The sequence below is a fragment of the Bufo bufo genome, chromosome 1 (genome assembly GCF_905171765.1).
Source record: "Bufo bufo chromosome 1, aBufBuf1.1, whole genome shotgun sequence".
NCBI lineage: Eukaryota > Metazoa > Chordata > Amphibia > Anura > Bufonidae > Bufo > Bufo bufo.
Window position 1 is genome coordinate 155168892 of NC_053389.1, and position 24521 is coordinate 155193412.

The 24521-nt window shown below is 44.4% G+C and overlaps 1 protein-coding gene across 8 annotated transcripts in view; it reads left to right on the top strand.

Moving 5' to 3' along the window:
* GRAMD1B (GRAM domain containing 1B) overlaps positions 1–24521 on the top strand; it is a 332976-nt gene that overhangs the window by 174088 nt on the left and 134367 nt on the right. The window contains exon 1 of one of the 8 annotated variants that reach the window (XM_040431049.1): positions 2464–2602. The exons of 3 other annotated variants lie outside the window; for them this stretch is intronic. In XM_040431049.1, coding sequence (XP_040286983.1) covers positions 2580–2602 — 23 coding nt within the window. In that variant the 5' untranslated portion in view covers positions 2464–2579. Of the gene's footprint in view, positions 1–2463; positions 2603–2825; positions 2861–4920; positions 4940–21981; positions 23699–24521 lie in introns of those variants that run through there. 4 more of the 8 variants (XM_040431055.1, XM_040431042.1, XM_040431066.1 and 1 more) reach the window with 4 other exon arrangements.

The window sequence follows — 24521 nt, forward strand, 5'->3', positions numbered from 1 at the left end:
TGTGTGCATTGCCAGTTGGGCTTTCCCAGAGTACAGAACAGGCATACACAATTACATGAAGTCCGGGCTGCGGTGGTGAGCGGGCCTGCAGAGGTCCTCAGCAGAGGCATAAAGGAAGCTGCGTGGCCGCGCGCCCGTGCAGCTTACAGGGAACAATGGCTGTGACATCATGTGGCATAGAGACGTGACATATAGCACCACCAGAAATGCCTTCGGCTACATGCACACGACCATATGTGTTTTGCAGTCTGCTAACTGCGGATCCACAAAAAACGGATGCCATTCGTATGCCATCCGTTTTTTTTTGCGGATCCATTATAACAATGCCTAAAACAGACAAGAATAGGACATGTTATATTTTTTTTGCGGGGCTACGGTACGGACATACGGATGCCGATAGCACAAGGTGTGCTGTTCTAATTTTTTTGCGGACCCATTGAATAAATGGGTCCGCATCCTATCCGCAATTTTTTTTTATTTGGTCAGTTATTTCCATCAGTTATTGTCAGCTAAAACCAGGTGCGGGTCAAAAACACAATTTACTGTACCTGATCTCTGTGTAGGCCTCTCTCCTGGTTGGCTCACAATAACTGATGGAAATAACTTACCAAATAACTGAAATGTGAACTCAGCCTTAGGGCTCAAGCACACAAATTTATTTTCTTTCCGTGTCCGCTTAGTTTCCGCTCACTTCAATGGGTCCGCAAAAAAAAAAAACACGGAAGTTACTGTGTGTGTACATTCCGTTTCCGTACGTCCGTATTTCCTTTTCGCAAAAAAATAGAACATGTCCTATTATTGTCCGCATTAAGGACAAGGATAGTACTGTTCTATTAAGGGCCAGCTGTTCCGTTCCGCAAAATACGGAATGCACACGGATATCATCCGTATTTTTTGCGGATCCATTTTTTGCGGACTGCAAAATACATATGGTCGTGTGCATGAGCCCTTAGACTGCTTTCACACATAGGTTTTTGCTGAGAAACATTGGGGGTCATGTACTAATGTTCTACGCCACTTTTTATTTTATGTGAAAAAATTGCAAGTGTTGGTTTACAACCAAAGTTGCGTCTTTTTAGCTTTTTACCACAACTTTGCCACTTTTCCCAAAAAGTTGGTAGGGTGTGGATAGGAGGTCGCTCTGTGGCCCAATTGATTTAAAGGAGTTTTCCGAGTCTTTTCTTCTGAAGACTATCCTCTGGATAGATAATCAGTATCTGACCCCCGGGACCCCTGGCGATCAGCTGTTTGAGAAGGCACTATCATACACAGTAACAGTCTGGTCTTCTCGCAGCTTTCTCTATGTCAGTGACGTCACGTCATGTGGCCTAGGAGCAGCTCAGCCCCATAGAAGTGAATAGGGCTGAGCTGCAATACCAAACACAGCCACTATACAATGTACGGAGCTGTGAGAAGACAGCGGCGCTCACAGGAAGGCTGGCGCCTTCTCAAACAGCTGATCGGCGGGGTCCCGGGGGTCAGACCTCCATCATTCAGATACTGATGACCTATCCAGAAGATCATCATTAAAAAAGTCGGAGAAATTTTTTTTAATAACGTGTGCGCCAGAAAGCTAAAATCTTCTCTACTTCAGCTTCTGGCTAGAATAGATTTCTGTCCTGGTGCACAGAGAGTGGACAATTTGAGGCGTGTACTTCCTAATAAATTGGTAGGATCTTCCGCCGATGGGATTTTTACTAAACAGGTCTTTAGTAAATGACCCACACGGCGTACAAGAAAAAGTCCCAAAAATGCCCCCCCCCCCCCAAAAAAAAATATAATAAAAATAAAAAATAAAAAAATAAAACAGGTGTCCAAATGAACTGTCTGGTATTCATGTGTGGAGAGACCTGTAAAGATGGATTCGCTTTGTTGGATTTGAGTCCCACAGAAATCATTGTGATTTATCCAATTTGCTTCCATTTTTTGCCTTTAAAAATATTTGAAAAGACACAAAATCTCTTCTTTTTACTTTCAGCCCATCTGCAGAACAGGAAAGACAAAAAAAGCAGCCACTCATTTGGTGTGCGGCTGAATAATCAGACGTTCTGGGAGAGAAGTGTGTTAACTATAGGGAGCAGGATGTTATTTTCGAGATCACTCGCTGAACATGTGTAATTACTGCACAGTCGAATGGTCCAGGGAGGAGAGCACCATAGAGGAAGCTGCAAAGAGGGCTTGTCAGGAGGGATAGCCCGCTCTACTGTATCTTTACAATGTGCCCTCGGGTCCCTCTGGAACTTCTTACAGTTTTGTCCCCTACTTTGAAGACCCCCCACCCCCCCCACCCTTCCATATCCTGCCACTAAGAATCAGTGTGTCTGGTAGGAATGCCAATTCTGCTTCCCACATCTCTCTTTATTCTGCACATGCTCAGGCGAGACTGTCAGCAGCAGAGCTGTGCTCTCCAGCGCTGGTGGGAGAGAGGGAGAGGAGAAGAGTGAGAGAGGACAAGAGGGGACATATACATTAACAATCAGGCCTGTCCGTCGCCTCATCTTCTCCAATATGTCCTGGAATACAGACAGCACTGAGGGGGCAGGCTGCAATGTGCCCAAGGATTTAACCATTCTGCACTAATGAAAGGGTTCAGGCTTGTCTGGTAAGTGGAGACACAGGTCCTTCTTCACACCTTTCACCTCTAGCACCTTATCACCCCATCCCGGCATAGTACCCCCCCCCCCCCCCCTTTGTTTTTGGGTTGGACTATGGGCTCAGAGAAGTTGGCTTTTGGCTCCTCGTTTTCTGCAGCACTTTACTGTGAGCGTCCGCTGCCAGACTGCAGCTGTCAGGAGGATCTCCATGGACTGAAGAGACGCACTGTGCCCAGCTCCTGGGAGGAACGCAGGATGGCTTGCAGGTTTTTCATGCTCCATCCCCATCCCCTCCTTATAATGTGCTAGACTAGTCCTAGGTTGAGGAGCCCAGGGCTTCTCATCACCACCCTGTTATAGTCCGTAGCTGAGTATAGTTTGTTAAACTACCAGATGGCTTTTTTTTTATATCTAAGGCAACATCCTGGATCTTGAAAACTCCTGTAGTCCTCTACATGTGCTTTTTGTATGATGCAGTGCGTTGCTGAACTCCATGTGCCAGTCGTATACAGCTGCCAATGTGGACGCGATTTGTTGAGGTTGCAGGTGCAGGTTTTGTGTGCACATTTATTTAAAAAAATTTGGGCCAAAACGGTGATTGGAAGCAGAAAAATAGCAGAACTTTAATACTTTCCAATATGAATGCAAAAACAGCACCAAGACTGCCCTGTAGTGACAACTGCCTGTGACCAGGTATTGGAGCTGACAACTGCCACTCTTTAGTCCTCAGTCTAGGTGAAAGAAAACTAGAATCTCGCATTTCAATACCATCCCGCACCTCTAGAGCCGACTGCTACAGATTCCCTTACTGTTCTAGTAAAAGGATCGATGGATTAACCCAGTGTTTGCCATGCGGCGGCCTAAAGAGTTAAAATTCTGTCCACTTTTGCTGTGAACCATTCCCCCCCCCATTATCCACCACCACCGTCTAGACTTTTCATGTTTCTACCCTGTCTGTTATCACTGCCTAATACAACACACAAAAAATGGACATGGGGGACATGAGGTGAACCTGTCCTGAGCGAAGTATCTCGTTCCGGTTAGCCAGTAGCCCCTGTCATTGCGTACTTTGACCTTGAGGTAAGTGTGGAGCTGGCCAGCTCCTCTGTTAATATTAAGTATTATACTTTGACTTCTCTTCGCTCATCAAACCCCTCAGATACATGTGGAGGTTTATGGGTGGTAGACCTCCTATGGATTCTGGCTGTGGCACATGCCATGTGAAGTGTATGACGAGACGTGAGAGAGCAGGGAGACTGTCGGATGCCATCTGTAGACGGAGCCTATAATCCTCTTAACATTTATCCTGCTTCCTTTCCACCCCTCCCTCGGACCTCCAGGATTAATATCTTCTCTCGGCCCCCTATTTTCCTGGCTTTTACGTGTTAACTCTGCCTTGCCATTGCTACAGAAGCTTGACCGTACCCCCCCAGACCTCCAGATTGTATTACTTTCCTCCACTATCCAGGCTTCCCACACCCATTACTGTTGGTGATCTAGTGCACAGGACTTTATAAATGTTACCTCTATAGTACAGCTTTAACTTCCTCCAACAAATGAGTTGAGGGATTAAAGCATTAGTTTGTCTTTGAGATTATGTCCATAGTATCCCCCGGGCAATTATCTAGCCAGTATTTAACGGTAACCATGATGGGCACGTGAGGCAAGTTGTCTTGTTTGGCCCCCGTTACATGGCTGATCTGATCCTGCGGACGTCTTCGGTCTCTTATACTGACCATCACGTTGCGCAGATACATTGCAGCAAAGTCACACTATAGCGTTTGGAACTTGTCTTCAGTGCAACCTTGTGTACATCCACGGGCACAGATGTGGCAGAGCTAAACTTCTCCTTTAACTAGAAAGGATTGTGGATGGGAGTTAAGATAATGCAGCAAGTTAACCTACAGTCCTGTGTAAAACCTGTGTAAGACCATCTCAGCTCTGCTTCATCTGAATTATGCTCTGTAGTTTGCTTAACCTGTCACATGTAAATAGCGCCTGTATATAATTGGCGCTTATTCTTGAATTTGATGCGAGAGTATAAATTATCGCCTTCATAGATTTGCTGTGTTTTTTTTTTTTGTGTGTGGCAAAATTATACTTGGAAAGTATCCCTGTAATTCAGCAGCCTGTGGTCAGAGTGCATGGTGCGGCGTTATACAGTATATGTTGTCACGTCCCTCCTATGCTTCCCTCCCCCCCCCCCCCCCTTCATTCTGCACTTCTTTCATATGTTCCTGTGGTTTTTAGATTCTCTTCATTGCTCCTTTTTGTTTCATTTCTCTAAAGCTTTGCCTTGCTGTAGACACACTGCTCTCCATGTATGACTATATGAAGAATGGATGGTAAATATGAACTGTGTATGAGTCTCGTCTCTGGAAAGTGTGTAGAGGCTGATGTGGACCTGGCACTAAGGACAGGTCCAGCTCCTTTGTAGAGCAGTCCATACATGTAGCTGTGGGACCTCCACTTGTTTTTTAGTAGTGCTAGGTCTCTCTCCACATTCCTTGCAGGTACTTTTCTTATGACAAGAATGTTTTCCTTATAATGCAATGTTTCCATGGGTGCCTAGACTATGAATGTGGCAAAAGTGTCCTTAATTTTATTTTATTTTGCAGCCACAGTATTCATTGAGCAGATCCAGACAGCCATCATACGTGAACCTTTTTTTTTTAACTTAATAAAGGTACGGCCACACGTTCTGATGCAGTTTTGAAAGCCAAAACCAGGAATGAATTAAAATATATATATTTATACTTCTTTCCTTTAATGATCCACTCTTGATTTTGGCTTTCAAAACTGCATCAGGAAACCTGTTCGTGTGGCCGTACCCATAATGTCCTAGCACTCCACACAAAAACCATTCCTAGAAATGTATTCCCACCCATGTATCTGGAGGCTAATCTATTGCCCATACAGATCCTCCCTTCAGACTCTTCTCAATGCTTTGCATCATCCTTAGGTTGTGTTCACATGTTATATTTGGAAGCGCCAGAGGTGTACGTTGGAAGTATTGCCTGACTCGTACCCCCCATGCACCCAGTGTATGCCAGCAGGGTGTCACTTTGGCGTATGCTGGACAAACATGCATCACATATTCTTTCATATGCTGTACTTTCCTATACAGTTTTTTACTATTGGAGTCCATGGCCGAGGTATACCATTGTATGCCCATTACAAAGGTTATCATCATGGCCCGGGCCCCCATGGTGACATTAGTAACATAGTAACATAGTACATAAGGCCGAAAAAAGACAAAAAAAACCCTGTGAGGTAGAAGCCAATTTCCCTCACTTTAGGGGAATAAAAAATTCCTTCCCGACTCCAATCAGGCAATCAGAATAACTACCTGGATCAACGACCCCTCTCTAGTAGTTATAGCCTGTAATATTATTACACTCCAGAAATACATCCAGGTCCCTCTTGAATTCCTTTATTGTACTCACCATCACCATCTCCTCAGGCAGAGAGTTCCATAGTCTCACTGCTATTACCGTAAAGAATCCTTTTCTATGTTTGTGTATAAACCTTCTTTCCTCCAAACGCAGAGGATGTCCCCTCGTCACAGTCACAGTTCTGGGGATAAATAGATGATGGGAGAGATCTCTGTACTGACCCCTGATATATTTATACATAGTTATTAGATCTCCCCTCAGTCGTCTTTTTTCTAACGTGGATAACCCTAATTTAGATAATCTTTCAGGGTACTGTAGTTGCCCCATTCCAGTTATTACTTTAGTTGCCCTCCTCTGGACCCTCTCCAGCTCTGCTATGTCTGCCTTGTTTACTGGAGCCCAGAACTGTACACAGTACTCCATGTGTGGTCTGACTAATGATTTGTAAAGTGGTAGGAATATGTTCTCATCACGGGCATCTATGCCCCTTTTGATGCAACCCATTATCTTATTGGTCTTGGCAGCAGCTGCCTGACACTGGTTTTTGCAGCTTAGTTTGCTGTTTATTAAAATTCCTAGATCCTTTTCCATGTCAGTGTTACCGAGTGTTTTACCATTTAGTATGTACGGGTGACTTGCATTATTTCTTCCCATGTGCATAACCTTACATTTGTCAGTGTTAAACCTCATCTGCCACTTATCTGCCCAAGCCTCCAATCTATCCAGATCCCTCTGTAGTAGTATACTGTCCTCTTCAGTGTTAAGTACTTTACACAGTTTAGTGTCATCTGCGAAAATTGATATTTTACTGTGCAAGCCTTCTACAAGATCATTAATAAATATATTGAAGAGAATAGGCCCCAATACTGACCCCTGAGGTACTCCGCTAGGGACAGTGACCCAATCTGAGTGTGATCCGTTAATAACCACCCTCTGTTTTCTATCACTGAGCCAGTTACTTACCCACATACAGACATTTTCTCCCAGTCCGAGCATTCTCATTTTATATACTAACGTTTTATGTGGTACAGTGTCAAATGCTTTGGAGAAGTCCAGATATACGACATCCATTGATTCGCCGCTGTCAAGTCTAGAACTTACCTCCTGATAGAAACTGATTAAATTAGTTTGACATGACCGATCCCTCACGAAGCCATGCTGATATGGCGTTATTTGCTTATTTCCGTTAAGATGCTCTAAGATAGCATCTCTCCTATGCTTGTGTTATTAGCATAGAAATGTATTGGGGGTAATTTACAAACATTTTTACTCTAGTTTGTGGTGTAAAAATCTTGCACAACCCCCTTTTTGCGACCTTTTTGACTGCCAGGTGACAATATTTTCCACATTTGACACATAGTAGTGTCTAGGGTGTGGCAGGGTCGAGCTGAGGGCCCCTACAAATTTGCTAATATTTACGCCTGGAAAAAGGCATAAATGGTGGCAAAAAACTACTAAAGCCAGGGGCTGGTCTAATTTTTCCACCAGGTGTACGGACTGCTAAGGCTACCTGCACAAGAGTGTGGGTGAACACACATAAGATCCTCACGAATATCTGCATGGATTTACGTACATTTCTGCATCATTTTCGCACCAAAATCCACAATGTCGAACAGCGTTTTCTGATGCTGATTAGATGCTGTTTTTCAGATCTCACCCTTCCATTGAAATGGGCAAAATCCGCAGCTAAAACCGCAAACATAATTGACTTGATATTAAATTTGAAATCCGCAATGCAATTTCCACACGGTACTGTCATATGCTGCAGTCATTCCACACGCAAATACGCGCAGAAAAACCGCATGTATTCCTCAATGTGTGCAGGTGGCCTAAAGGTGCACCTAATTAATGATGAAGCGCACCCCTCGTCATAGACACAACTTCTACCAGCAATGCCAGTGCAAAAGGGTAAAGAAGGACCGGCGTAAAAAGCCAGTCTTTGGAAATTGTTGCTGGCCGGATAAGTATATCTCCAGTTATGGGTGCAAAATTGCAAAAAAATGCACCTCATTGCCCCCCATCAACGCTAGTGACAGTGGAGGTCACAGACAGCAGAGGACCCTGGTCCCTTTGCCCGTCATGGTGCCATTCCTCTTTTATGAAGTAAACAGATGGGAGGCTCAACACCTGGATGGATGGATAACGGTGGGTTCACTTCTCACTGGGTCACCCACCCAGTATAAAGTGAGGGTAAAAATCAAGTAAAAAGAGCAGGCACACCACCTTCTGCAGTAGAAATGTGACAGCAATTTATTCCAATGCAATAAAAGACCATAAATAGGAGCAAGATAAAATGTGAGTAAATGCATATACCCAATACATAATAAGCGCATATATCCAATACATAGTAAAATAAAAAAAACTATTAAATCGAATTAATCCATTGATCAGAGAAATGTATAAAAGAAGAATAAATGTCTCTGGATGGGGGAATAAATACATCAGAGGCCCATTTCACTCATAAAAAAATCGAAATCCAATATGAAACGTCTCAAGAATGGAGACACAGCAATATTAGTGTAGAGGAAGTCTCAATATTGAATGTACAGCAATATAGCAGCTATAAATGGAGATCACCACCAAATAGGTGATAGCCCAGTGTGGATAAGCGCACGTGATTCAGCGATTCAGGGTTGCCTCACTGAGGCTCTTACCGCTCTGCTGATGCTGCAGTGTCTGTTCAGTGCAATGGCATAAAAGCCCACTCACGTATGTATTCGGGCACTGGTTCCAGGGAGCGGAGAGTGAGGGCAAATTACCCAGGACGCAGTTTCCCCATTGACTTTTATGTTAAAAACTCCAAGGTTTTTCGAGTAGCTGATTTGAGGAATGCTTGAGAAGTGACAAGTTACGTCTTGGAAGCAGATTTGGTTGACGATTTAATAGAAGTCAATGGTGAAGCAGATAAATCTCAAGCAAAACTCTTCTAATACTCTTGTAAAAAAATCCTCTAAAACCTCCACTAAATTACGAATCTGCCACCAAAATGACCTGTTTCAGCTATTAATTTTCTACTGATCTGCTACTTGTTTTTCTGCCACAGATCACCAAAAAATACAGTTGATGTGTCTGTGTAACAACCGTATTGCATCCATTTTTTTTTTTTGCGGATCCATTGTAACAATTCTATCCTTGTCAGCAAAACAGACAAGAATAGAACATGTCCTATCTTCTTTGGGGAACGGACAAGCGGACATACGGAAACGGAATGCACATGGAATCATTTCCAATTTTTTTTGTGGACCCATTGAAGTGAATGGTTCCGCATACGGGCTGCAAAAAAACACTGAATGGAGACGGAAAAAATATACAGTCGTGTATGAGCCCTTAGAGGATTTTTTTTACAAGAGTATTAGAAGAGTATTTGTTTGAGGTTTTTCAGTTTCCTCATTGACTTCTATGAAATCCACCATCATATCTGCTTTCAAGAAGTAACATGTCACGTCTCAAGTGTTTGTCAAATCTGAAAAAAACCTCTGCCATTTTACAAGGTGTGCACAAGTTGGAGTTTTCAACATTAAAAGTTAATGAGTTTTTGTTGTAGATTTAGCAGCTTAAAACGCCCGTTTTCCACTGCTGAATCAGTGGCAGCGCCATGTGAATATACCCTGAGATTTCTTAAAATCTCATCCACTTTGGTGGTAATGTATAACGCTGCGGATTTGCTGCTCGCAGATTCACAGCGTATCCTTCCCCTGTGGACATATCCTTATAATAGCTTACCTCGTATAATGGCTTACCTACGAGCCCCTGTGCAGTTGCACATAGAGGGGCAGATTTATCAAAACTGATGTAAAGGAAAACTGGCTTAGCAACCAATCAGATTCCACCTTTCATTTTCCAAAAGAGCTCTGAAAAATGAAAGGTCGATTCTGATTAGTTGCTATTGGCAAATAAGCCAGGGTAACATCTAGAAAAGGGCACAGCAAATATGAAATTAGAAGTATAAATGAACAGGTCACCATTATAGGGGTTGTCCGGGTTCAGAGCTGAACCCGGACATACCTCCATTTTCACCCCGGCAGCCCCCCTGACTTGAGCATTGGAGCAGTTCATGCTCCGATGCTCTCCTTTGCCCAGCGCTAAATCGTGTAGGGCAAAGGCATTTTTTGGAGCTCCGGTGACGTACCGGGGCTCTCCATGGGGCTGCCCAGGAATCCCCGTGACGTCACCGGCACTGATGGGCGGGATTTAGCGCTGCCCTAGCCAGTAAAACAGCTAGGGCAGTGCTAAAGCCTGCCCATCAGAGCCGGTGACGTCAACGAACACACTGCCGTGCAAAAGTTACGGCCCGGCAGTTTGTTATTGAAAACAAAAGAGCCCGTGCCCTGCGCAATTTAGTGCAGGGCAAGGGAGCGCATCGGAGAATGAGATGCTCCGATGCTAGCCTCAGGGGGCTGCCTGGGTGAAAATAAGGGGCCGCTCAACAGACATGCGGATGCGGAGAGCACACGGTGTGTTGACCACATCTTTTGTGGCCCCATTGAAATTAATGGGTCCACATCCAGATGCAGACCAAACATACGGTCGAGTGCATGAGCCCTTACTACTTGCCGATTCCTATCCGACCCAGACTCGTCAATGTGGATCAGCCTCGTATCAGTCATAAATTTATAGTAGGTATAATACCACTTTAATTTACATGATCCCCATTTCTCAGTTCTAGTGTTTGTATTTAAAATGTTCTGCTGCCATACCTTTATTAGCTTTCCAGTCTAAGGGCCAGATTTATCATTAGCTTAAAGGGAACCTGTCACCGGGATTTTGGGTACAGAGCTGAGGACATGGGTTGCTAGATGGCCGCTAGCACATCCGCAATACCCAGTCCCTATAGCTCTGTGTGCTTTTATTGTGTAAAAACATTGATTTGATACATATGCAAATTACCATAAAAGAGTCATATCTTACTTGTGTGACCAGAGAAGAGTCATATTTTCAAGCTCTGACTCATCTCAGGTTAATTTGCATATGTATCAAATCAATTTTTATACACAATAAAAGCACACAGAGCTATGGGGACTGGGTATTGCGGATGTGCTAGTGGCTATCTAGCAACCCATGTCCTCAGCTCTATACCCAAAATCCTGGTGACAGGTTCCCTTTAAGTCAGAATAATGGAGTGAAAAAGTCGCAAATTTTTGCGCAATCGCTAAAACTGTGCAAAAATTTGCGACTTTTTTCTGCTCTGCAGTATACTCGCCAGTTTTCTGAAAGTGGGCGTGTTTTCTTATGTAAATCAATCTCTAGACAGATTTACTATTGCGACTATTTAAAAAGTCGCTAAAAAGTTGCAAAAAAATTACTTTAGCCATATGTGAAAGTGGAGTGAGCTGTCAGAGTAATGCTAAATCTGGATCTAAGTTTTCAACATTTATAAATTAGAAGAGTTGTACTCCAAAACCGCACCAAAATATTGGTACATTTTTGGCACATGGAAACACATTTAGGCCATGCCCCTTTCTGGTTAAGCTGCACCCCTTTTCCAGTGAAGCCATGCCTCATTTGGACGAGGCGTAAAAAGTGTGGGAAACAGTTGGTAAATGTGATGCAGAGCATGCTCACCATTTTTGGTGCAATCCAAATCTAAATCTGCCCCGGCTCTTGCTCATTCTGGTGTTCCTTTTTGTTTTTTTCACGTATGTACAGGTCTTCCTTAGAAGGGTGGCATGTGGAATGCATAAAGTTTTATAATTAGGGATCCATAAGGAGTGATCATGCCACTATACAGGCCTTAGGACCCTTTCACACGGTCGAGAATTCTGCGCGAGTGCAATGCGTTACGTGAACGCATTGCACCCGCACTGAATCCGGACCTATTCACTTCATTTGGGGCTGTGCAGATGAGCGGTGATTTTCACGCATCACTTGTGCTTTGCGTGAAAATCGCAGCATGTTCTATATTCTGAATGGTGATGCGTGAAAATCGCAAGCATCTGCAAGCAAGTGGGGATGCGGTGCGATTTTCACGCATGATTGCTAGGAGATGATGTTAGTAAATTGATTAATACAGAATGCTTACTAAAATGTGGCATGAGGGGTAAAAATATAAAAAATTAACTCGCCTCATCCACTTGTTCGCGCAGCCGGCATCTTCTTCTTTCAGGACCTGCAAAAGGACCTTTGATGACGTAATCGCGCTCACCACGTGATGATGTGAGTTATAAGGGAAAATAATAAAATCTACAGAACACCTAACCCAAACTTCAGTGAAGAAGTCCGGGTTCGGGTCTGGGTACCACAATCAGTTTTTTCTCACGCACGTGCAAAAAACTGAGCAATGCAACATAATCGCAGTCAAAACTGACTAAGATTGCGTACGCACTCGCACGATTTCCCCTGATCGCAGACGCAACACATCCGGACCCAATCTGGACACGTTCGTCTGTAAGGGGCCATAGTTTTATGCCTCATGCATGCTACCGTATTTTTGGTCTATCTGATCCACATTATTTTGTGGATCGCACACGGACCTATTCACTTCTATGTGTCCACAAAAAAAAAATCATCCATGTGCTGTCCTCATCTGTGTGGCCAAGCTGCAAATTGTAGAACCTGTCCTATTCTTGTCTGTTTTGCAGAGAAGAATAGGCATTTTTACAGTGGGTGCTGTTGTGTGCAAGAGACCTTAATTACAAAACTGTTATCTTAAAGGGATATTCTCATCTCAGGCACTTATGGCATATCCTATAGGCATGCCATGCGATGGCCGGGCCACAGGGGTGTAGTGAGTGTATTGGTGATGATGTGGTGGTGTGCCGAATGGGTGCAGTAGTTGTACTCACTTTTCTGTAGTTCCCGGGGCTGGCGTGCAGTGGAGGGGAAGACAGCACTAAATCCTCCAGGGCACTCTCTATTGCAGGGAACACTAGCCAGATGGAAGTTGAGGTGCCCTTGATGGTAATAGATATGCTTAGGGTGCTTTGGTGGCTGGGTCCCTGTGTTGGTGATGCCAGCACCGCAAGGTGCAATTAGGAAATAGAGTAGAATGATGAGAGAGGCAGTAGTTGAACCAAACAGGAACTTTACTTGTAAGTTGTAGTCTTGCAATAGTTAGCATTCAATAGCAGTACTTTGTCTTACATGAAGTTTGTAAAGATGATAAAGCTGCAAATCCCAATTAGCAGGCTCTGTGAGGTGATGTATGTAGGTTAATGATGATACTTTACTTGGTTCCTGATCTTGCTCTGGCTACACAGTCTTGCAATAATATGGATCCTACTAATAGTATACAACCCAAGGGCGATCTCCCTCATGGCAGGCAAACTCTCTTCTCCATTCTTTGAAAAGGTTGCCAGAACTATAGTCCATTTAGTGCCTGGCCTTGACTCTACAATGTAGGATTACTAAATCCTGCTTCTGGATTCCAAAAGTTCAAGTAGCTTACCTCCTGGGCAAGGCCCAGGAGAACAGAGACAAGTCTGTCTCCTTTCCTCTCCTCCTAACTCCTCACTCCTAATCTCCTCTCCTAATTTCCTGTGGCTGACCTATAGAAATGGTGTTATAGTGACCTCTACTGTTGGTAGTGTGTAATGCATTTCACCAGCCTGTAATAGGAATTTAGCAGCATTGACAAAGGAAAATCCAGTGATTAGTGCAAGATGACATGAAAGGGCATATAGCAATTTGAAGTGGTCCATACACACATAAGTGGGACACTACACATGCCATAAGGTAAATGTCTAATAGATGCAGGTTCCTCCTCTGGGACGTGAACCCCCAATCCTCTCCTGCTCGACAACACATCAGGGCTGTCAGAGGTATTCAGTTGCCACGTCTATGAAAACAGATAAGCTCACTGTGCAACGCTGTTTCTGTAAACCCCACCACTGTCCTAGAAGAAAAATAGTGCCCTAGGTAAAGATCCAGAGGACACGTCATGGACTGGCTAGGTCTTCTTGTATAACATGGCCTCCCCAGGAGTCACTTCTGCAGGTGATTTATTTTGGAGTTTATTTATTGAAGGGCAGCAGTTGTGGTGAGGGGTCTGCAGACCACGCGTGATCCAGTTGTAGAGCTGGTAATGCTGGAATGCAGATTCTGGGTGGAAAGCTGCTATGAAGAGATGCTTTGTAAGCGTCTGGAGTGGTATAGAGCAGACCTTGTAAGGGACAGATGGCCAGTGTTTTACATTAGACTGTAAACCTGCTGAGATCTTAGATAAATGTGATCATCTACACTACCACAAGCATCATCTGTGAGCTGACCTGTCATATATCCATTGTGACAATTACTGCCGTGCCTTTCTGTCAGTGTGTGTTCCTCACATTTAAGGGCATGAAGATGACCCACCAACATGGTGTGATAAATGAGGGTAAGTAAGGCCGCTTTCACGCGGACGAGAATTCCGCTTGGGTGCAATGCGTGAGGTGAACGCACTGCACCCGCACTGAATCCGGACCCATTTACTTCAATGGGTCTGTGTACATGAGCGGTGATTTTCACACATCACTTGTGCTTTGCGTGAAAATCGCAGCAAGCTCTATATTGTGCGTTTTTCACGCAACACAGGCCCTATAGAAGTGAATAGGGCTGCGGGAAAATCGCAAGCATCCGCAAGCAAGTGCAATGCGGTGCGAATTTCACGCATGGTTGCTATAACATGGTTAGTAACATAGTAACATAGTACATAAGGCCGAAAAAAGACATTTGTCCATCCAGTTCGGCCTGTTATCCTGCAAGTTGATCCAGAGGAAGGCAAAAAAAACCTGTGAGGTAGAAGCCAATTTTCCTCACTTTAGGGGAATAAAAAATTCCTTCCCGACTCCAATCAGGCAATCAGAATAACTCTGAATCAACGACCCCTCTCTAGTAGTTATAGCCTGTAATATTATTACACTCCAGAAACACATCCAGGCCCCTCTTGAATTCCTTTATTGTACAGTACTCACCATCACCACCTCCTCAGGCAGAAAGTTCCATAGTCTCACTGCTCTTACCATAAAGAATCCTTTTCTATGTTTGTGTACAAACCTTCTTTCCTCCAGACGCAGAGGATGTCCCCTCGTCACAGTCCTGGGGATAAATAGATGATGGGATAGATCTCTGTACTGACCCCTGATATATTTATACATAGTTATTAGATCTCCCCTCAGTCGTCTTTTTTCTAACGTGAATAACCCCAATTTTGATAATCTTTCAGGGTACTGTAGTTGCCCCATTCCAGTTATTACTTTAGTTGCCCTCCTCTGGACCCTCTCCAGCTCTGCTATGTTTGCCTTGTTCAGTGGAGCCCAGAACTGTACACAGTACTCCATGTGTGGTCTGACTAATGATTTGTAAAGTAGTAGGAATATGTTCTCATCTCGGGCATCTATGCCCCTTTTGATGCAACCCATTATCCTATTGGCCTTGGCAGCAGCTGCCTGACACTGTTTTTTGCAGCTTAGTTTGCTGTTTATTAAAATTCCTAGATCCTTTTCCATGTCAGTGTTACCAAGTGTTTTACCATTTAGTATGTACGGGTGACTTGCATTATTTCTTCCCATGTGCATAACCTTACATTTGTCAGTGTTAAACCTCATCTGCCACTTATCTGCCCAAGCCTGCAATCTATCCAGATCCCTCTGTAGTAGTATACTGTCCTCTTCAGTGTTAATTACTTTACACAGTTTAGTGTCATCTGTGAAAATTGATATTTTACTGTGCAAGCCTTCTACAAGATCATTAATAAATATATTGAAGAGAATAGGGCCCAATACTGACCCCTGAGGTACTCCACTAGTGACAGTGACCCAATCTGAGTGTGTACCGTTAATAACCACCCTCTGTTTTCTATCATTGAGCCAGTTACTTACCCACTTACAGACGTTTTCTCCCAGTCCAAGCATTCTCATTTTATATACTAACCTTTTATGTGGTACAGTGTCAAATGCTTTGGAGAAGTCCAGATATACGACATCCATTGATTCGCCGCTGTCAAGTCTAGAACTTACCTCCTCATAGAAACTGATTAAATTAGTTTGACATGACTGATCCCTCACAAAGCCATGCTGATATGGCGTTATTTGCTTATTTCCGTTAAGATGTTCTAAGATAGCATCTCTCAGAAAACCTTCAAACAGTTTACCCACAACAGATGTTAAACTTACCGGCCTATAGTTTCCAGGCTCTGTTTTTGGACCCTTTTTGAATATTGGCACCACATTTGCCATGCGCCAATCCTGTGGGACATTCCCTGTCAGTATAGAGTCCGCAAATATCAGAAATAAGGGTCTGGCTATGACATTACTTAATTCCCTTAGGATACGGGGGTGTATGCCATCCGGTCCTGGCGATTTGTCTATTTTGATCTTTTTAAGTCGCTGTTGTACTTCTTCCTGGGTCAGACATGGTTATAAGGGAAAATAATAGCATTCTTAATACAGAATACTAAGTAAATTAGGGATGGAGGGGTTAAAAAAGAAAAAAATTAACTCACCTCATCCACTTGTTCGTGCAGCCCGGCTTGTCTTCTATCTTCTTTGAGGACCTGGGATAAAAAGGACCTTTGGTGACGTCACTGCGCTCATCACATGGTCCATCACATGGTCCATCACATGGACCATGTGACAGACCATGTGATGAGCGCAGTGACGTCACCAAAGGTCCTTTTCCTCCCAGGTCCTCAAAGAAGAAGAAAGAAGACATGCTGGGCTGCGCGAACAAGTGGATGAGGTGAGTTTAATTTAAAAAAATAAATAAATAATAATAATTTAATTCACCTTAGTCCACTTGATCACGTAGCCGGCATCTCCTTCTGTCTCCTTTGTTGAATAGGACCTGTGGTGAGCATTAAGTACAGTTACAGGACCTTTGATGACGTCACTCCGGTCATCACATGGTACGTCACATGATCTTTTACCATGGTGATGGTTTATGTGATGACCGGAGTGACGTCATCAAAGGTCCTTTAACTGTACTTAATGCTCACCACAGGTCCTATTCAACAAAGGAGACAGAAGGAGATGCCGAGCTGCGATCAAGTGGACTAAGGTGAATTAAATTATTTATATTTTTTTTTAACCCCTCCAGCGCTGTTTTACTTTGCATTCTGTATTCAGAATGCTATTATTTTCCCTTATAACCATGTTATAAGGGAAAATAATACAATCTACAGAACACCGATCCCAAGCCCGAACTTCTGTGAAGAAGTTCGGGTTTGGGTACCAAACATGCCAATTTTTCTTAGTCACGGGCAAAACGCATTAAAATGTTTTGCACTAGCGTAGAAAAATCGCACATTTTCCCGCGACACACCCGCATCTTATCTAGCCCAAATCCATGACGCCCATGTGAAAAAGGCCTAAGTGTCAATGTGTCATTGTCCTGTACCCCAAGTCTCAGTATCCTGCACACCATCTGTCATTGTGTCATTGTCCTGTACCCTAAGTGTCAGTGTGTCATTGTCCCGTACTCCAAGTGTCAGTATCCTTCACACTATCTGTCAGCATGTCATTGTCCTGTACCCCAAGTGTCAGCATGTCATTGTCCTGTATGCCAAGTGTCAGTGTGTCATTGTCCCGTACTCCAAGTGTCAGTATCCTTCACGCTATCTGTCAACATGTCATTGTCCTGTAAGTGTCACCATGTCATTCTTCTGTCACCCCTAGTGTCCCATTATTTTGGACTTCATTGTGTTTTTAGGCTACTTTCACACTCGTGTTTGGTGCGGATCCATCATGGATCTGCACAAACGCATCTGTTCAGAACGGATCAGTTTGTATTATCTTTAACATAGCCAAAACGGATCCGTCTTGAACACCATTGAAAGTCAATGGAGGACGGATCCGTTTTCTATTGTGCCATATTGTGTCAGTGAAAACGGATTCGTCCTTATTGACTTACATTATGTGTCAGGACGGATCCGTTTGGCTCAGTTTCGTCAGACTGACACCAAAACGCTGCAAGCGTGGAGGCGGAACGGAGCCAAACTGATGTATTCTGAGTGGATCCTTATCCATTCAGAATGCATTAGGGCAAAACTGATCCGTTTTGGACCGTTTGTTAGAGCCTTGAACGGATCTCACAATCGAAACCAAAACGCCAGTGTGAAAGTAGCCTTAGTCTGTTTTATAATTTATTCCTTCTACTACTGGATCCTGTACATGAATCGAATTACATAAACTTTAAGCCAAGGTTCACATGGCAAAATCAGTACCAGGTCAGTAGCTGAAAACTGGTAATTTTTGGTGGCAGATTCTAATTTGGTAGTAATTTTAGAGGGGTTTTTACAAGATTATTAGAAGAGTATTTGGTTGAGGTTTCTCTGCTTCCCCATTAACTTCTATTAAATTAACAATCAAATCTACTTCCAAGAAGTAACATGTCACTCCAACTGTTCACACTGCGTGCACAAGGTGGAGTTTTTAACATTAAAGTCAATGGGGAAACTGTTGGTGAGGTTTGGTTGTGGAATTAGCAGCTGAAAAGGCATGTTTTCGGCCTCCTGCACACCAACATGTGCTTACCGTTGCCGTATTGCGGATCGCATTTGTGGATCCGCAATACACAAGCACCGTTCCGTGGCCATTCCGCATCACGGATGCGGACCCATTCACTTCAATGGGTCCGCAAATCCGGAGATGCGGAATGCTGCGGAACAGAAGTACGGAACGGTACCCTACGGGAGCACTACGGATTGCTTCTGTGGGGTTTCGTCCCGTACTTCCGTTCCGCAAAAAGATAGAATATGTCCTATCTTTTTACGTAACGGTCGGATCGCGGACCCATTAAAGTGAATGGGTCTGCGATCCACTGCGGCTGCCCCACGGACGGTGTTCGTGCATTGCGGCCTGCATTTTGCGGCCCACAGCACAACCACGGGGCGCACACGTTTATGTAAAGGAGGACTTCCTGTGCTGAATCAGTGGCAGATTTTAGCCATCTGAACATAGCCTTAGGCCTCTTTCATACGACCTTTTTTTTTCCTTCTGTTTGCAGGCCGTTTTTGGCGTTCCGTATATGGTCTGTATACGGAACCATTGAAAAAAAAAAAAATGTACTCCGTGTGCTTTCCGTTTTTCCGTTCCATTGAAAGATAAAACATGTCCTTTTATTGCCCGCAAATCACGTTCCTTGGCTCCATTCAAGTCAATGGGTCCGCAAAAAAAACGGAACACATACGGAAATGTCTTCCTTAGGCCTAGTTCACACGATCGTTTTTTTTTGCGAGTGTACGGGCCGTTTTTTTGTGTTCCGTATACGGTCTGTATACGAAATCAATCATTTCAATGGTTCCGCCAAAAAAACTGAATGTACTCCGTATGCATTCCGTTTCCGTATTTCCGTTTTTCCATTCCGTTGAAAGATAAAACATGTCCTATTATTGCCCGCAAATCACGTTCCATGGCTCCATTCAAGTCAATGGGGCCGCAAAAAAAACGGAACACATACGGAAATGCATCCGTATGTGTTCCGTATCCGTTCCGTTTTTGCTGAACCATCTATTGAAAATGTTATGCCCAGCCCAATTTTTTCTATGTAATTACTGTATACTGTATATGCCATACGGAAAAACGGAATGGAAAAACGGAATGGAAAAACGGAATGGAAACGGAAACGGAACAACGGATCCGTGAAAAACAGACCGCAAAACACTGAAATAGCCATACGGTCGTGTGCAGGAGGCCTTAAGGCGAGTATTCCGCGCGGATGCGATGCGTGAGGTGAACGCATTGCACCCGCACTGAATACCGACGCATTCATTTCTATGGGGCTGTTCACATGAGCGGAGATTTTCACGCATCACTTATGCGTTGCGTGAAAATCACAGCATGCTCTATATTCTGCGTTTTTCACGCAACGCAGGCCCCATAGAAGTGAATGGGGTTGCGTGAAAATCGCAAGCATCCGCAAGCAAGTGTGGATGCGGCGCGATTTTCACACACGGTTGCTAGGAGATGATCAGGATGGAGACCCCATCATTATTATTTTCCCTTATAACATGGTTATAAGGGAAAATAATAGCATTCTGAATACAGAATGCAAAGTAAAACAGCGCTGGAGGGGTTAAAAAAAAATTAAAATAATTTAATTCACCTTAGTCCACTTGATCGCGTAGCCGACATCTCCTTCTGTCTCCTTTGTTGAATAGGACCTGTGGTGAGCATTAAGTACAGTTACAGGACCTTTGATGACGTCACTCCAGTCATCACATGATCCATCACATGATCTTTTACCATGGTGATGGATCATGTGATGACCGGAGTGACGTCATCAAAGGTCCTTTAACTGTATTTAATGCTCACCACAGGTCCTATTCAACAAAGGAGACAGAAGGAGATGCCGGGCTGCGATCAAGTGGATTAAGGTGAATTAAATTATTTATATATTTTTTTAACCCCTCCAGCGCTGTTTTACTTTGCATTCTGTATTCAGAATGCTATTATTTTCCCTTATAACCATGTTATAAGGGAAAATAATACAATCTACAGAACACCGATCCCAAGCCCGAACTTCTGTGAAGAAGTTCGGGTTTGGGTACCAAACATGCGTGATTTTTCTCACGCGCGTGCAAAATGCATTACAATGTTTTGCACTCGCGCTGAAAAATCGCGGGTGTTCCCGCAACGACCCGCACATTTTCCCGCAACGCCCGTGTAAAACCAGCCTAAAGGGATATTCCAGTTAGGCCTCTTGCACACGAACGTATTTTCATTCCGTCTCCATTCCGTTTTTTTTGCGGACAGTATACGGAACCATCCATTTCAATGGGTCCGTGTGCATTCCGTTTCCGTATTTCCGTTCCGCAAAAAAATAGAACATGTCCTATTATTGTCCGCATTAAGGACAGGGATAGTACTGTTCTAGTAAAGGCCAGCTGTTCCGTTCCGCAAAATAAGGAATGCACACGATGTCATCCATATTTTTTGTGGATCAGTTTTTTTGCGAACCGCAAAATACATACGGTCATGTGCAAGAAGCCTTACATACAGTTTTCTTTTATTCACAAGATAGGGTACAACTATTATATCGGTGAGGGTCCTACCGCTGGGACCCCCACTGATCATGAGAATGTATCCTTTGCTTCCATAGTGAAATACCATGTTTGAGGACGCGGGATATTTTACTATATGCATGTTTTAGAAAGACGCTTGTGAGTATAATAAACTGCCTTTTTATACATTCATTGATGGTATTTCACTGTGGAAGCAATGCTTTCCCTAGGAGTTTATACCGTATGAGTTGATACAAAGGGAAAAGGAGACTTGACTTCACCTGAGGTGCCTTAACCTGCTTGTGCTTGCGAGTATAATAGCGCATTTACAATAAGATCAGAGTAGCGATATTTCACTATTAGCGCACTTTGATGTTCCACAGGACGTTCGCAAAATGGGTCCGCATCCTCTCCGCAAAACCCTTCAATTTTAATGGGGCCGGAATGTGCAGTCCGCATCCGCATTTGCGGATCCGCACTTCCGCATCCGTGCTTCAGTTTCCCGCAAAAAAATAGAACATGTCCTATTCTTGTCCGCAAGTGCCGGCGATAGGTGCGGTCCGCAAATTGCGGAATGCACATTGCCAGTGTCCGTGTTTTGCGGATCCACAGAACACTTTACGGACGTGTGAATGGACCCTAAAGGAAAGGACGTCTGTGGACCCCGGTCTTCTCTTGACGTGGTTTTTAAGAGGATTTTAAGAGGAGGGAAAACGCGCGGTCTCATTTGTCCACTTATGCTCCATGTGAACTGAACCCACATCACTTTGGAGACTCGCTGCGCATTCCATCTACTTACGGGCAGGAAGTATTTTATTGTTTTATTATTGCACGCTTCATCATAAATTAGACGTATCTAACGGCAGTGCAGAGGGGTAGTCTCAGCGTAAATAGCCGGTCTTAGTAAACGTGCCCCGCTATGTTTTCCGTCGGCACTGCCGCACATGGATCTTTTGTTGCAGCCACAATTGCTTTATAGACCCAGTGTTATATGGACAGAAAACAAATACTGTGAAGAAAAAAAGAAAAAAAAAAGTTATTTTGTTTTGTTTTTTGTTTTTTTGTCACTTGACACCTGCTGAAGTAATGCATTGGGTTTGACTGTGTCATTGTCGTGTCCCCTGGTGTATGGGGCCCGGTCGGATGATTAGATGGTGGTGAATACTGCATTGACAGTCACTCCTACTCGGGCTGGGCATTATGTTGGTGTAGTTTGATGCACAGGTGCGAGGGTCATGTGACAAGCTGGCATCAGCAGGATGGTGGCACTGCATCCTAAGAGCGGGGACGGGGTTAGATCTTCATGGTGACAAACAAAAATAGGGAATGTAAAAGGAAAGAGTGTAAATGATAGGCAAGAAGGCAGCTGTGAGTCAGGAGGAGGGGTGGTCCATGAGTGAGCGTTCCCTCCCCTCGTTCAGCCTCAGCTGCAGGAGGGTGACAGTGAACAGCTGAAATATAGCAGCCTGATAAGGCCCCCTTGTGTAGGTGGAGGGGGGCACTGAGATGGATTTGGAGGTGAGTAGCCCTCCTGCCTGCTCGCTGGCTTCCCTGCCCCCTGCTGTTTATTCTGCATGAATGAATGGATCAAGCAATGATGCTGGCTCATCCTCTCATGGCTGCCAGGTTAGTGCTGCTGAGGCTTCTGCGTGCTTTTCTGTTGCTGACCGTTTGTTGTGTCTGTGACCTTGTCGCCGGGATGTGTATGCACAGTATGGATCTGTGTCTACCCCCCCATGATGGGGGGGTTGCACTGAGCAATGCTTGCTGCCTGCTGTGGGACCGTCTCTGCATTGTGACACATTTTGCTGCTGTCCCCTCTTCACGCTGTGCTAGGAATGGTGCTCTGACAAAAGGCTGCGGTTGCTCCCACCCTGAGAGATGTTTAAATTACCAATGCGTCATCCCGGGCATCACTGCAGCGTGTGAAAGGTGCCTGCGTCCAGCACATGTGCCATGGACTGCAGGTGTGCAAATATGTTGTGCCATCAGCGCGGACTCATGCGTGTTGCCGCACATCAGGCCGTGCGCTCTTCCAGGGTGTTGCCTGCTTTTGTGTCTAGTTTAGCAGTGGGATCATGAAGTTGTGTTGGCGGATGTTTGTACGCTACGTGAGTGGCACCCTCCCTGGGGTACGGAGCAGCCAGGGGCCTTATGTCCTTCCCTGTTATTAAAGTACCTTCTGAGGATTGGGCTCGAACTCCCCCTAGAAGGTAGGTTACCATAGGACACGACTGTGGACAGCAGCATGGCGGCAGATTTCTCTAAAGTGCACCGAGACGTAGCTGAGCCTAGAAAGAAAGCTCGTTGCTGTTAATTCTTATTAATTAAGACGCACACCATGGGGAATAGAGTATACTGTGCTGCACGGAGACTCCCAACATGGCCGTGCCCCAAAAATATTCCTGACAAGAGGTAGCAATGCATAATGACTATCCAAGGGGGGTGCATTATATGAGATAAGTGACGGTGCAGGTCTTCAAGGAGTCCTATGAGGATACATGTGAGCAGAGCGGTGTTTAAGGATGGGATGTGGGACGGATTTGCCATAGAAAGAATAATAGCCCAGAACAGCAGAGTCTGTTCTCTCTTATGGCCGCAGGTAATGCTAATCACACTGCACCAGACCTGCAGAAGTTTCCAGTCTTCTCTTCCCGTCGCTCTATAGTTTGGAGTTACTGGCAGCTGTTCGAGCCCCAGACCTCGTGGACCTGTAGAGCGGCTCTGCTCAGGATGTGGCTGCTGTTCCTCTAGCTGATAAGATCAGTTGCCCAATTACTGTGGTCTTAGACAAGGTACTTGTTCCATCACAGAAAAACTAAGGGTCAGTGTTCTCATATGGGGATTTCCAAAGAGGACTGTGTACTGAATTACTCAGTGGCTATAGCTATGAGGACATGTTGGGAGTTGTAGTTTTACTGTAGACCTCGTATGTGCACTTCTTGACCTCTCACTTTTCTCTTCCTCTTAGCCCACAATCAAGGAATTAATGTCTCCATCTTGGTGCCCACTCCTTTTACCTTGCATGTTCTTTCTCCGTGGCCCAGTGATTTGCAGGGAGCGGCGTACGCCTTCTTTGCTTACAGCTCTTTCTGGTTTGCGGCGGTGTGGCTTTAGCTGTTTTCTTCTCTGCTCGGGCTGCTTGTCTGTACAATTTCCCTGATGCTCTCTCCGCTTTAGAGTTTGGCAACATGGCGATCTTGGCCACGCGACAAGTGTTGCACTTAAGGATCGCAGTGTAGCATTTCTAGCATAAGGCCTCATGCACACGACCGGATGTATTTTGCGGTCCACAAAAAACGGATCCGCAAAAAATACGGCTGACGTCCGTGTGCATTCCGTATTTTGCGGAACGGAACAGCTGGCCCCTAATAGAACAGTCCTATCCTTGTCCGTAATGCGGACAATAATTAGACGTGTTATATTTTTTTTTTTTTGCGGAACGGAAATGTAATGCACACGGAGTAACTTCCGTTTTTTTTTAAATGAATCCGTATACTGTCCGCAAAAAAAACCAAACGGAACGGACATGGAAAGAAAATACGTTAGTGTGCATGAGGCCTAAGAGTGAATGAAGTCGCAGTGCCACTTGCATTTGTTCCGCGACCCCAGAAACGC